The sequence below is a fragment of the Bufo bufo genome, chromosome 5 (genome assembly GCF_905171765.1).
Source record: "Bufo bufo chromosome 5, aBufBuf1.1, whole genome shotgun sequence".
NCBI classification, from domain to species: domain Eukaryota; kingdom Metazoa; phylum Chordata; class Amphibia; order Anura; family Bufonidae; genus Bufo; species Bufo bufo.
The window spans coordinates 48,357,926-48,372,708 of record NC_053393.1 but is presented as its reverse complement, the minus strand read 5'-3'; the positions used below and the strand labels follow the sequence as shown (position 1 = coordinate 48,372,708).

Here is a 14,783-nt window from a genome sequence, read left to right as displayed (position 1 = left end):
GGCAATGACCTGGTGATTCCCCTGCAGCGAAGTCTAGATCCCTGTAAGGGAATGAAAGGGTGAGTACCAAGTGACCACTTAGACAGTGCCTTCAAAGGTAGCCCTAAGCCAAATCCATTCAGTGGCACAGTGGGTCCATACCACCTGCATTAAACCTGTTGTATCTGCTAGAAAATGTGTTTGATCTAGGTGAGAACGGACTGTATTATAGTCACCATTATCACTTAGTTGTAGTTGATCTGAGGAGGCAGCATAATACCTAGGCCAAAAGATCTCTATGGTCATAGGTGCCACACTACAGATCTGTTCAACACACATTCATACATGGCTGAGAACCATAATTTCCAACACTTTTTCTAGACACAGTTGGAGTCAATTTTGGAAATTAATTAGCCTAGAATAACCCTTAAAATGCCATAGCTGATCATGGCCTAAAAATGTACCTAGTGACCCAGTGAGCTACCGGCCCCAGTTCTCTTCAAGTAATAAAAAATCCCATCACCTTCCGGTTACATTCACAATATCAATGAAACAAAAACTACAGGGGAAAAAACAACTGGAATTTTTGAAATCTAAAATGGAAGGTTCAGTGAAGTGCGAGAAAAATGAAAACACAATAAGGAGGTTGTGACATTTTCTGCCTCCTTCAGGATATTAACTCTGATGGAAGTGACATGGAGACAAATTATCAAACATTTATTCCACTATACCAGATCAGCCCCGGTGAGTCAGTCAATCAGCTTGCTCTTTGAGAACAACGGAAAGTGGATTATTTTGCCAACACAGTGTTCTCGTCCTCATGAATGCCTTCATTAGCTTAAAACAAGGCAGCTTGGGACCTCGGCCAGTGGGATGTTGTGTCAACGGGATACTGAAATTGCATTCGTCAGAAGTGAAGAGTATCAATGGTCCATTTGTAAGGTCTACTGCCATTATGAAGATTGGAGTGGCACCGCTGGCCAACTACGACATTAACTTTCCAAATCTTTAGAATTACTTTGTACTTATTTAGTATAAGTTGGATACTGTTTACTAGCAATAATTAAAAGGCTTGTCCAAAATTAAAAATCATGGCTGTTTTCTTCCAAAAACAGAATCACGCATGTCCGTGGGTCATATCTGGTATCACAGCTCAGCGCCACTGAAGTGAATGAAGCCAAGTGGCAATTCCCCACACACTGTTTTTGTAAGACAGTAGCCATGTTTTTTAATCGTGAGCAAACCCTTTAAGATTGTACAAGGTAGTCCATAGTCTAGTCTCAAAGAATGTGTATGGAGTGGCGACACATTTTCTCAAGGTGAGTGGGATTTCCATTCTCGCAATCGGTGGGTGTCCCAGTGATCAGATACCTATCTTATGGGTAGGCAATAGATTTTGCTTGCGGAAAACACCCTTTCATGCAAAAGGCCCCCTGACTACCACGTGCCAGACTGGTATCTTCTTACGTAGCAGAGGCACTTTTGCGTCCCCCTCAGGGCAGCGGGGCCCAGATGCAACTACTACCTCTGCATCCCCCATAACTACAGTGTTGAAATCCACTCTTTAAAGGGAATGTGAAATTTTATGTATATTAAACATATTTTTAAAGAATTTTTGAGGATGTTATGTTCAATGTTCCATGTCAAAATCTACATTTAAATACAATCTGAAAATCCTGCAGTTTGCACACTGACCTCTAAGCCTAATAATAGCCGCCACTTCCTGGTCTGTTCAGATCACTTTTCAGGAGTCATCCCATCATCATTATCGTCAAGATTACAATGGCAAATCATATAGAGATCCAGGATCCACCATTCACAATAGGTGAAATCACAGCTTATCTCCTCCCTCCAGACCTCTGCACAGGGCACAGAGCATGCCTAGAAAACTCTTCAATAGAAGTCAATAAGGTCCCCTCCAGTCCATTGTGTCTATGGCCCATGGTGGCTGCTATAAAGAATATCTCTCAGGCAAGATGGCCACCGCCATAATCCTGTTCAGGAAATAGAATTAAAAAAAAACTACAATCAGAAAATAAGTAAAGTCATAAAAAAGTTTAAAAAAAAGGATGTGTGTCGCTATCTGGTTTTACCGGGAAAAAGAAAAAAAAATATTGATGACATTCCCTTTAAGTGTCTGTCATATAAAATGAATGTGGTAAACTCAATATAATTTATAGTTTATATATAAAGGAGCATTTATTGCGGTGAGCTCACTGTAACTGCACGTAACAGCTAGAGGACATTATAGGATCAGTGGTCAATAACCTGATTTAAATGTACATCTCGCATTACAAATTAGCAGACAAATATTACATTTGCTTAATGGGGTATAGCACTTTAGCGGCCGTGTTCATTGTGGAAGGAAAAGATTATTTGAAGACCTCAAAGCTCCAAGTGAATCAGCACAAAACCCACATTATAGGAGTTGTAATTCATCTAGTTTCAGGCTGTCCTAGGACTGGCTTAGCAATGCCTGTAGGTTAATGACATCTGGAGATATTTCTTATTCCGGGATTACATTTTGAAGTGCTTCCACCCTAAGGACAACCTCCACTCTGCCGAGGAAAACCTTTTCAAGAGTGCTTCCATCAACTTCTCATACTCTTATATGCAAGACTTCTCTTGTGCTTCCCCTCTCTTCTGGAACGCTCTCCCATTTTCCATCCAAAGCTCTCTGACCCTTCACTAGCTTATAACCTGCCAAGGGAGACTCCAAAAAGGTATTCCAACTTGGCCTTCACCTGATATGTCTAGAGCTACTTTCTTGACCAGCGTCAGAGTTAAGTCTGTTGGGCCCAGCAGAGGAAATTATTCTGAGGGCCCATCCTCTGTGTATAAAGAACCTTAAGTGCCCTGTTTTATTAGGGTTCCATTATTGTCAGAGCTTGGCCTCACCGAGGATGCTCTGGTACTGGATCCTCATGTCTTGTATTTATTTTCTGTTCTTTGCTATTCTGCGCTACAATAAGTTGCCCCAATGTTGTTCTGAGGCTGCAAAGGGGCCCTTGGAGAAATGGGGCCAACCCCTGGTTGATCTCACGCCCTAGTGGTTGGCATGAACCTATGCAGAGCTCTTCTGTCTTAAGGAACTGTGCTGTTAGCAAACAAGGGGGTAGAGAATCAGCTGAAAGGTTACAACTAGAGATGAGCAAAGTTTGCAAAAATTCTATTCGGCTGCTTCGCTGAAGTTCACAAAGAATTATTTTGTGCCAAATCAGATTCAATTGTATGTAGTGGGCGCAATGACGGGGAACAGCAATATTGCCGCGCCGTCACATTCAGCCTATAGTGGGGTTATTCTGGGGTTACTCACCTCATTCATTTGCTCGTCGTGAAGCTGTCGCAGCCATCTTGATTGAAGAAAACGTGCCAAATCTCGCGCGAGCTGATGTGATGATGTCCCCGTGCCCAGCCAGCATGTTGACGTGGTGATGTCACATGGCAGCGCGCATGAGATTTGGTACGCAAATGGATGAGGTATGTATTCTTTTTGTTTTTTTACCGCCATTTCAGGAAAAACTTATTTGTTACCACGAAGCGAGAGTAAATTAGACTTTGTGATGAATCTAATTTTTTTTTAAATTCGGATTGAAGTCCACTTCGTTAACGTTGATTCGCTCAACACTAGTTACAACCTTTCCAGGGGGGAAACTAAAGGTCCTTCTGGGATGGATAGCAAAACCCGACACCATATTACTCATTTCTATATAATGCATATTTGACCCTCAATAGTCAATTGATAATGAAATAACAAAACCCCACTACAGTGTCCCTTACACAACTTTCTTGGGGTTGGAGCTTAATATAGAATGCACTCACATTGGTCCCCGTCTAAACCTATCATCCACTGTTTGTACCAGAAGTATTCAAAAATACTGGAGTGTGAAAGCTAGAGCATCCAATGCAAAGCCATCCAAACATTGGGAGAACCCACAATCTCCATGTTGCCCAAACAAAGCAAGCCAAATATTAAGCTTCTGGAGACAATCCCAGCATGAGTTTTAGAGGAGCCTTTATATGTACTTAGCATAGGGTTCCTCAGCCAGACCCAACACTTTTCAGCAATAAATGGAATTTGCAATCATATGTAAATAGAGCTAATACATCGTATAGTCTTCTTGAGGGGTGGACTTCTTAAAGAAGACAACTATTATAAAAACCTGTTATGCAAAGATCAGGCGTGGTCTCCTCGAAAAAGTAGTCTTTTTAAGAGGTTTTACTTTATTCGGTCATACAATTCGTTAGCATTTTTAAGATTCCTGCCTCCAATCAGTGTTTGGAAACAGCCTTAAAGGGGTTTTCCAAGTGATGAATACTTGATGACCTGTCCTTAGGATAGGTCATCAGTATCTGATCAGTGGTGGTTCCGACACCCAGCTCCCAAACTGATCAGCTGTTTGAAGAGGCTGCAGCACACTGCAGCACACAGTTTTAAACACCCAGAGAATCCCTTTAATGCAAAATATTTTTGTATTTTAGACATCTATTGAAAAATCCACAGATTGGAATCCCATCTGAAATCCGTTCTGCCAACCATGATGACCAGCATTGGCTGCAGACACAGTGGAATGTGTCTGTGACTCTCTCTTTCCAAGTCTGTAAGAGCTACGGAAAGAGACAAGCACCCCAACTTATTTAACTAATGAAGACCACACTGTATAGCCGGTCTGCATTGTTAATGGCTGCGTGGCACCTTCAATACCGAGCTTCCATTAACAATGCAGACCAGCTATGTAGTGCATCTTTTTTAATTAAATAAGAGGCATCTGTGGCCTAACTGGCTGCACGGTACTGGACCGCAGCAAGGCCATACCCAAAGACTGTGCCGTGTGGTCGTACCCGATGAAAACACACAAAAAAAAAGGGAGAAAGGCTTCCCAGTACACAACGAGGTGACATGCGCAAAGATCTTCCATTTTGCTTTCAAGATTGGCACTGTCATAAAATCTAAAATAATTACCATTTAGCACTCTAAAACTTCTCGTCTCCCATCTTCTGTCTCTCCATGTATTTAATGATCATAAATGTTTTCATAATGAACCATATCAATCCAGAAGGAATCACTCCCGGGGATTCTCTGTCATCAGTTGTCAGTCACCAGGCTGGTTGTCGCTGAGCCAGTTGTTGATGTGCCAAGGATTGTCCATCTCGTATACAATCAGGTTACAACGCATTCAGACCAAGCAATGCAGCTCTCAAGTGACACTCTCAAAATACACGGGCGTACTATCCGTCCGTACTACTCGCATGCGCCCCTATGATGGTGCAAGTTCAGATTAGATAAACCTGCGGTCAGCCTATGACACACGCAAATAATATATATAATGCCCAGCATATGCTCATGTGAATCCGGCGTAAAGGCTATGTAGAGTACACCTTCGGAGGATTTATTTTTTTAATGATTGCATTTTACTCATTTTTGGCTAAAATTCTTTTTTTTCAATTGGCCTTTATTAAAAATATTGAGCCATTCTGTCACAAAGGGTTTTCTAGATGTGACTGGTACTTTCACTTTCACTTTGTGCCGGTCTTCAATCTCTGAACTATTAAAAGGTCATAAACACTTGAGTAAGATAAGAACTGAGCTGTCAGAGAGCAGAGATAAGGAGCCTGTCAGCTCCTGATCTGACAGAAAAGACAAAAAATCCAAAAAGGTGCTAGTAGAGCATCTCAGCTCTTTACAGAATAAAGGATGCCATATTTTTAATAAAGATCAATTAAAAAAATATTAATATTTAGCTCAAAATGAGTACAATGCAATAATTTTTAAAAAATGCCCCCAAAGGTGTACATAGCCTTTAATATATCTATATCACAACCAACAGTCCGTGCTTTCACTTATAATCAGGGGTGGTCCTGGAAAAAACTAAAAGTGGTGGTGTAGGTGGGTCCAGATTGACAGAAGGCGGATCAACATAAGAAGGCAGGGCAGAAGTGGGTGGGGCCAGCAATAGTGCAGCACAAAATACCTCCCCGCGGAACCAAATACCACAGTGCAGCACAAAATACCTCCCCTGTGGAACCATATACCACAGCGCAGCACAAGATACCCCCCCTGTGGAACCATATATCACAGTTCAGCACAAAATACGGCGCTGCCGCAGTATTAATCTGTGTCACTGTCCTGAGGAAAGCAATACAACTGAATTCAGAAAAGCACCTGTAGGTAGAAAACCAACATCAAGTTGATATTTGATTCACATAGTATTAAAGGGGTTTTTCCGGGTTCAGAGCTGAACCCTGACAATCCATATTCCCATCTTCACCCCTCCAGCCCCCGTGATATCAGCATTGGAGCATTTCATGCTCCGATGCTCTCCCTTGTCCTGTGTTGTATCCCGGCAAGGGATGTTTGTTCATGTTTTTAACACTACTAGGCGGAGGCTTCCGCCTAGCAGTATTGCCAGTGATGTAAAACGGCTAGGGTGGTGCTAAAGCCCGCCCATCAGAGCCGGTGACAAGTTAGGGCAGCACTTAAGCCGACCCAGTAGTGCCAGTAACATCACTAGGCTCACTGCTAGGCGGAAGCCTCCGCCTTGCTTTCCCCATGCAGAGCCCAGTACGTCACCGGATCTCCAAAAAAAGCCTTTGCCCTGCGCGATTCAACGCAGGATAAAGGAAAGCATTGGAGCATGCTCATATCAGGTGGGCTGCCTGTGCGAAAATGGGGTTATGTCCGGGTTCAGCTCTAAACCCAGACAACCACTTTGGGTGGTCAAAAATCTGACACAGAAATACTTTACAGAAGATGTGTCATTCCTCCCAACACTCATAAATAATTGCATGTATTCCCCATACCATAATTCTGGACTATGTTTTCTTAGAGCTCCGTATTGTGCGGTTATTCTGATAATCCTCCTGGAAATACAACTGGGTGTTAGAGGTGGGTCCCTTCATACTCTGACACTGTCCAATCAATGTCAGACTGTTATAGGACACATCCCTTTAACAACATGAACGGTACCATCCAGTTGTCAATTTATTCATACATTTCCAAAAGGGATAATAATCAGCACAACACAGATTTAAAAAAAAAAAAAAAAGGTACTCCCTAAGAGTTAGTTTATGGGAAATCCCAGTAGTTACTAAAATAGACATCAGCAGAGGTAACGGGTCTTCTTTAAAATACGTTATCTAAAGTCAATATCCACATCATTCCAAGTAGGTGATATGGTACCAATTAAACGGACATTAATCAGGACATACATGTTTCATCATGCACATCACAGTTTGCATTTTACCGCATCCCACTGCCAAAAAAATCTATAAAATACCATTAAGTTACTACAGCATTCAACAGAGATGGCCAAGACCCTGTAGACCAGTCTACAACACATAGTTCTCCAGTCATTGCATGCCTTGACATCATTTGGAAAAGGAAGAACTAGAGCCCACTGTGTGTAGACCATGGGAGCCAATTAAACTCCGCCAATTCCTTTGACTATTTGAGTGGCCATTAATGATAACCTCCAAAGACACCAACAGAAACCACCCAAAGGGTTAGGACCTACTGGCAAAGTTCTAGGCACATCATCTTCATGGATCCTGGGATTCGACCACCTGTGAGTCGTGACCTACAACATATCATACAACACAACCTTTCCAATGCTCAGAGGTACAATGAGAATATTGTGGCTTTGATACCCAATGGCTTTAAAGTACAATGCAGAAGTACATGTAAAGTCAATCATACAAATGTCTTCACACAACAGAAGTGATCAGAACAAAAGGAATATAGGCGATCAATGGAGATCCCGTGGACGAGCCTTACCTTTTTCACTCACACTTTCACTTTCAATCTCCACATCGTCACAACTCGTGTATTCAGGAGTAGAGGCCAACTCTTCCTCTGAGCTACTCAATGAAATCTGGCGCGTTTTACCTCCCTTTTTTGTTTTATGAGGCTTAGGTGGTGGCGGCCGGACCGATTCAGACTGGTCTGAACTGAGCGAATCGTTCCTTAGCATGGTTTCCATTTTTTCCCTTTTGGTTTTCCTCACGGCAGAACTTGGGTCCAAGTGATGTTGCTTTCGCAAGGAATCTGTGCGTCTTAACTCTGGCCTATCGTTAGGAATGGGGCTCCTTCTAGGTGTTGGGGGACTATGATTTGAGTTCCTTTGCCGACCAGGACTTGGTCCCTGTACATCTCTAGTTCTTTCTATAGAGTAAGAGCGTTGGCTCTCCATGGCCGCTCTGCGCTCAGATGCAGACCTTTGTCTAGACGGTCGATCCAGCCTCAACATAGACATCCGAGATTCCTCTAACTCTGTATTAGCTAAAGATACATCACTATGTCTTCTCTCATGACGAGCCCGCGACACCTCTGCATGGATGCGCATCTGCTCCTCATAAGGTTGGGGTTTAACTGGATACCTTGCCAAATTAGGATCGCTTCTATACCTGGCTTGATACTCCTCCTCTCGTCTTTGTCTTTCATATTCATCCCTGTCCTGAATGTCCTCTTCATCTACTGAATACTCATTGGATCGTCGCCGACTTCTCCTGTAGTCGCTATGTTCAGGCTCTTCATAGAGCTGAGGCCCACGTGGAGATCGCCTCTCAGAATAATCTGAAGGTGACCTAGGCATTGCGCTATCTGTTGTAACATACTGTGAATGTTCCCCTATATCGTCGTCGTATCGGCGATTCTGGTCTCTGGATGATGACGGGCTTCTTTTCCTGTAAAGCAAAGAAAAATAAAACTATTACTCAATAGGGAAAAATGTAACCTTCTTATGAAAAGAGCATTACATTACACATTTTAGGCTTTAGCAAATGCAAGTTGCTGAGATTCAAACTGTGCATTTACTGCATTTTGGACTATAAGAAACAACCATAATAAGAAGAATAAAAAATAGAAAATATGATTTTTACAGTATATATCCTATGGGTGATATACAGTTGATATGGTACAGACTCTGTACAAAAGCCAATGCCCCATGATACTGCCAGCCACCATATTACCACCTATAGTGCCCCCTGACTACGCCAACCAAAGTGCCTCATCATATTACCAGATATAGTACCACCTGACTATGCCAGCCATTGTGCCTCACTATATTGCCAGCTATAGTGCACCCTGACTAGCCACAGTGCCTCACCATATTTACAGCTGTAGTGTGCCCTGACTATGCCAGTCATAGTGCCTCAACATATTACCAGCTATTAGAGACAGCCTTTCTGCCTGAGCTTACCCAGTCAGGAGCAGTAATAGGAGGCTGGAGTTCCTGGGCTGGATCTGTCCCGTGAACAGTATGGGGGGACATGGCTACAAAAGTCCTGGCAGGGCAGACAGTGCACACATTTATTCTGCTGTGTGCACGAATGTGTGTATTATCTGCGCACTGAACAGTCACACTTTACAGAAATATGTGTAGGATGTGACAGTTCAGTGAGCAGATATGTAGACAGAGCACAGCACATGCTGTGTCCACACAAAAGCACTGCCAGGACCTTTCCGTTACTAACAGAGCTCAGAGTGTCCTGCTTCTAAAGCTGCATTCAGACTATTAGATGCACCAGAAAATGGCTGCATAATTTCCAGCAGAAAAAGTGCCTCTAAGTAGTCTCGAAAATGCTATAATTTCTTTGTTAAGTTTTGTGGCCTAGGAATAAAGGATTATATAGGCACATAGACATCACATACCCTTTAAATACCACAATAGATGTGGGGCCTGGAAAACAGGTAGGCAATAGGCAGAATAGGCAATTACCAAGGGCAGTATTGCGGGGGCACAATTTGCACTAAGAGATCAAGTCCATACGCAAATATGGAGTCGGAATACATTTTTGTGATGGGGATGTTCATGGAAGGACAGATCTGAAATTCTATGGTGCAGTTTCATTGATCACATTACTACTTCAATGTTTCTTACTAGAAAAAGGTCACAGGCTACCTTACCACCATCTAAAAATGTCCTATATGATTAGATTCTATTGCGATTATTGCGAGGTTGCTTGCAAAACATTTTTGACCATAGGGCCATGTCATATTCTTTGGCATCCTAGCCTTAGTTTAAGCGGTTGACAGAGTATTTGAACAGAGGAGACATCACATGGAGGTGATTTGCTTGGTCACAGCACAAAAGACTTGCCCGATAAGGGAGTATAGCACCTTTTCAACAAAGCCTATATCAGTAAATGCCATATAATCATCTTACAAACACATTGGTCACCACTCACCAGTAACCAAAACTGGACAACCCCATTAAGCAACTCTGAGTAAAGCTTACTCCTGTTGTTTAACTTTAACACCTTTGAATTGGTCATTTTGCGGCCGCACCATTCCACCACACCACTGCTGGTTTTCCTGCCTTTGCACTCCACAACGCACTACCAAGACGAAGGGCACCTCAACCATTACTAGGCAGAAGACCCCTAACCCACGGTGTGCCCGAGGGAAAGAAAAGGTGTACCCCTCCCTTTACTGTGCTCGGGCCCAGGGAGCATTAGGAAAGACCATAGCCACCATGAGTACTACCCCCACCACTCCCGTCCTCTCGCCTTCCACCCAGGCGAGAAGATAATTGCACTAATCAAAGAAAAAAAAAATACACGGAAAAAAATATTGCTGTAACAGACAGTAATAAATATGGGAGGTTCAGCACCAGCAAGTATTTTATGTTGGCCTTTAAGACGAGTCAGATCACAGCAGACTAAATCACAGAGTTAAAAAAATAGTTTCTCTTATAAGTCAGCTCCCATCATTTACAGACAATGTTCTTTCTATAAGCCTGGATCCAAAAACCTTGAGGTGTCCAGAACGAGGTAAGAATTGACAGCCGTTGCCCTCCCTGTCAGGTTTAATTGATTAGTTGGCTGAGACAGTTTTTGAGGCACTTGATCTATGTTACGAGAGTCAAGACTAATTTAAGGTTTGGTAGATGAGAAAAGTGGTGGACGGCATATTTCAGATTAAGCGCGCAGCTAATATTTTATTCCTTTCTGAATGGCTTGAAGCACAAAGTGACCTCTATAAATGTGGGCTCTCGGCAGGTCCGACTTATTCCACATTACACGTACATGGTAAAGCAGTTCCAAATTATGTTCTAGAGCTGCTCGGGTCAATATCAGAATTTTTTCATGTATGGGTCTATTTACATCTGTCTTTTACAATTTTCACATATTGAACAATGATGTCACGATCAGTGTGGGGGGAAAACTCCACACTGAACACAGGAGGGAAGGGGGAACAGTAACTGGGCCTGGAAACTAGAGAAGAAACAGGTCACCTCCTAACCAACCCTAATCCGGGCCCTAACTATCTAACAATATGAAAAGACCCTGAAGGTAGGAATATTCAAATGCAGGATACCTAGGCCTTTATATTCCTATAAGGCCCTGGAAAAAGGATAGGGCCAGAGACAACCCATTCCTCCCCAGATGGACGAATGGAAGTCTCTGTCTCAGGCCCAGATACAAACAACAGGGAATATTACAAACACAAACAAATGCAACACTTAACTTCTGTAGAGACGGACGAGCAGGAACACCAAAGACAAACTCACACCAGCTCAGCCAAACCCAAATGAAGCTATCTACCGCATAGTCAGAAGGGTGGGGTCAGACTATAAAGGGTAGAAGTGATGACCACTGAGCAACAGCTGAGAAAAGGGAAGTGGTCATTAACCCTATGAACACTGAATCAAAAGAAATCAAGGAGGCTGATAGATTCCTCCACGCTCAGCCAATCTCGTTGATTTCCTGACATCAGTCACCTGAGGGACTGTGACAAATGATTAAGAGAAGCTAATCATGGCCAGGTAAACATGCATCTTCACGGCCGAGAATTGGAACACTTGTTCACTGGGTGATCATGTCGGTCATGCAGACACCACCGATCATGGCTTCTGAGCAGCAGATCATGCTGTCTAAACAGCAATCTGCTGCTCAGAAACCAAGATTCTGTATGAGGGACTGTAATAGAGATCCCTTGTCCTCATACAGTGAAGGAGATCCGTGCATGTAAAGTAAGCGGTCTCCTTCACTGAAGAAGCAGCCAACTGTCGGGAAGGAACACTCCCTTCCTGACAATCGGTGGCTCAGTCGGCCTGTGTAATTCCAGTCTTAGGCTCTGTTCAAATTAATTAATTAATGGGGTCTGTCAGGTCTCCATCAGGGTTCTGGTATTTTTGACGGTACTAAAACAGAAGATGTAGACTTAAAGGACTTGTCCATTTTCCTATATTAATGACCCATCTTGGAAATGTGAATAGGTAAACAGTTAAGAAAAGGCAGCAACTGCACCAGCGCTATGTTCTCTTCAAAAAGCTGATTGGTGGGGATCCGACTACTAAGGATAGGTCAACAATATAGGAAACCAAACAACCCCTTTAAAGCGAACCTTTCACCAGGATTTCACTTAATAAACTATTACCAGTACCTTATAGATTATCCTCATTGTGTTTCAATGCATTCTTGTGCCGCTTTCCTGGGATGGATATTCATGAAAAAAAAAAGACTTATAAAGTCCTCGTTTCCAGCTCCTGAAGTCACGCTAGAAGTCAAGGGGGTAGCCCTTCCCTCACTCCGGGCTGTAACTCCCCTGCCCTAACCCCTCCTCTAAGTAGTGTAACTGACACCCGGCTCAGTCGCCGGGACCGCGCTTGTACAGGCGGCGCATGAGCCATCGGACTCAAGCGCGATCCTGTAACTGAATCGCGCGTGAAGAAGAGAAGACAGGCAGGCATCGGGGACGGCGCATGCGCGATTAAGTTACAGGCGCATGCGCCGCCTGTACAAGCGCGGTCCCGGCAACTGAGCCGGGTGTCAGTTAGACTGCTTAGAGGTGGGGTTAGGGCAGGGGAGTTACAGCCCGGAGTGAGGGAAGGGCTACCCCCTTGACTTCTAGTGTGACTTCAGGAGCTGGAAACGAGGACTTTATAAGTTGTTTTTTTCATTAATATACATCCCAGGAAAGCGGCACAAGAATGCATTGAAACACAATGAGCATAATCTATAAGGTACTGGTAATAGTTTATTAAGTGAAATCCTGGTGAAAGGTTCGCTTTAAAGGTTAAAAATGGTTCACAAAAATACAATCCCTCTGTCGCCCAAGATCTTTTGTGATTTTACACTAGTACGTGACACTACTTTAAAGGAGGTTTGCGAGGAGTACAATATTGATGGCCTATCATCAGGATAGGTCATCTATATCTAATCTGTGGGGGTCTGACTCCCAGCAATCCTGGGAGGAGACCATGGTGCTCCACTGAGTAGTGGCCTCCTCAAAGCATACAAAGCACAGCACCATACATTGTATAGTGGCTGTGCCTAGTATTGCAGCTCAGGCTAATTCACTAGAATGGGACTGAGCTGCGCCTAGGCCATGTAAACAATGAATGTGACGTCAATGGCCTTGGAAGAGGCCGTAGCACTCTCCAGAGCGCCGCAGCCTCTTTAAAAAAGTTTTCGGCAGGGGTATCGGGAGTCAGACTGCCACCATTCAGATACCTGTGGATGAATCATCAAATTTTACTCCCTCAAAACCCCTTTAATCACACTTATTCTAGGATACCTACTGTAGCTTCAAAGCCAAACAAATGAACCTAAACTAAGATTGTACAATATGAATAGGCCTATGACTACATTTACATAAACCAAACGAGAAGCCGGACCAACTCTTGGTTGTGTCCAGATTAGGATGCAATTCCAGCTGATCATCAGGGGGATCTTGGTGGTGATTGAAAGCACCTGTTGTAACAGCCGGGATCAAAGAAACGTCTGATCCCAGCCTTCAACTCCTTAGATGCCGCGGTCACTACAGACATATAGGCTTAATGAAACAGCTACATAAAAATGTAAAAACTGTGAATCTTGGAATGTGACGAGAAAAGAACTAAAAATAACATGCATGGTCCCTAAGGTCCAAAATGGGCTGGATATTAAAGGGGTTAAATATAGCATGGCAAGTAGGACACGCAGTAGGTGACACCAGAGCCAAGCCAAGCCAGTATAATCTTTTCCATCTGTATATCCTGAAACCTAGGAAATCAATGACGTGGACTCCTAAGTTGAGAGAATTGTCAGCAGCTGCCCATTTCAAGGTAAGAACGCGAGAAATCAAACTCCCTGCCCTCTCTTCTAGATACTTCCATGGGCATTCATGCTTGTCCAAAGAGCTTACCTCCACAAAATCTTCTACAGTGTACGTCGCTGACGATGACCAGCCAAATAAGTGTTCATTTGCACCAACGTTCTGTCCACGTAAGATGAGAGAATGTCTCAGTTATTTGTCCGTTCCCCAAGACTCAGAGCGCTGCACGTCTAAGGACCAGGGTGAGGTAAATGAAAATGTGCAGAATCACTCTCATGCTTCAGTAAACCTCAGAAGCTGAAAAAACGCTCGTTGAGGAGTACGTGTGTTGGTGTTTCACAGAACCATTACTTAAGAAGCTGCTGACACTACTGAATAATGACTCGAAATTAATGGAGAGCCTGAAGGATTACCTATCAAAGTGCAGCTCCGAACAAAGCCAGTTTTTTTCCACAGTCCACCCCATGTCTCTCCATTGTAATTACTGCACTAGGACATCAAACATTTGTGTAGATTTTGTTCTAGGTAATAAGTGGCTTTCATTCTATCTGTTTTGGGGGCCATATATTAAAGAAATAGAAATTATAGTTACAGATATAGATTTTTATATTTTTTTTATCTAAAGTCCGCACGGGAAAATTTTGGTAAATTTTGGACTATGTATATTAGGATTCCTTCACAGCACTTTTTTTTTCTATTGATGAAAGCCATGAATTTCAAAGGTTTTTCGTTGTCTTTTTACAAGTGTTTTTGTGGCATTGGGGGC

At 43.1% G+C, this 14,783-nt stretch overlaps 1 protein-coding gene across 11 annotated transcripts in view; it reads right to left on the bottom strand.

The window, feature by feature from the left end:
• Positions 1-14,783, bottom strand: part of RIMS2 (regulating synaptic membrane exocytosis 2) — a 638,194-nt gene that overhangs the window by 337,587 nt on the left and 285,824 nt on the right. For all 11 annotated transcript variants that reach the window (XM_040432551.1, XM_040432553.1, XM_040432561.1 and 8 more), the window contains one exon: positions 7,754-8,661. In XM_040432551.1, the coding sequence (XP_040288485.1) occupies positions 7,754-8,661 (908 nt within the window). The remainder of the gene's footprint in view (positions 1-7,753; positions 8,662-14,783) is intronic.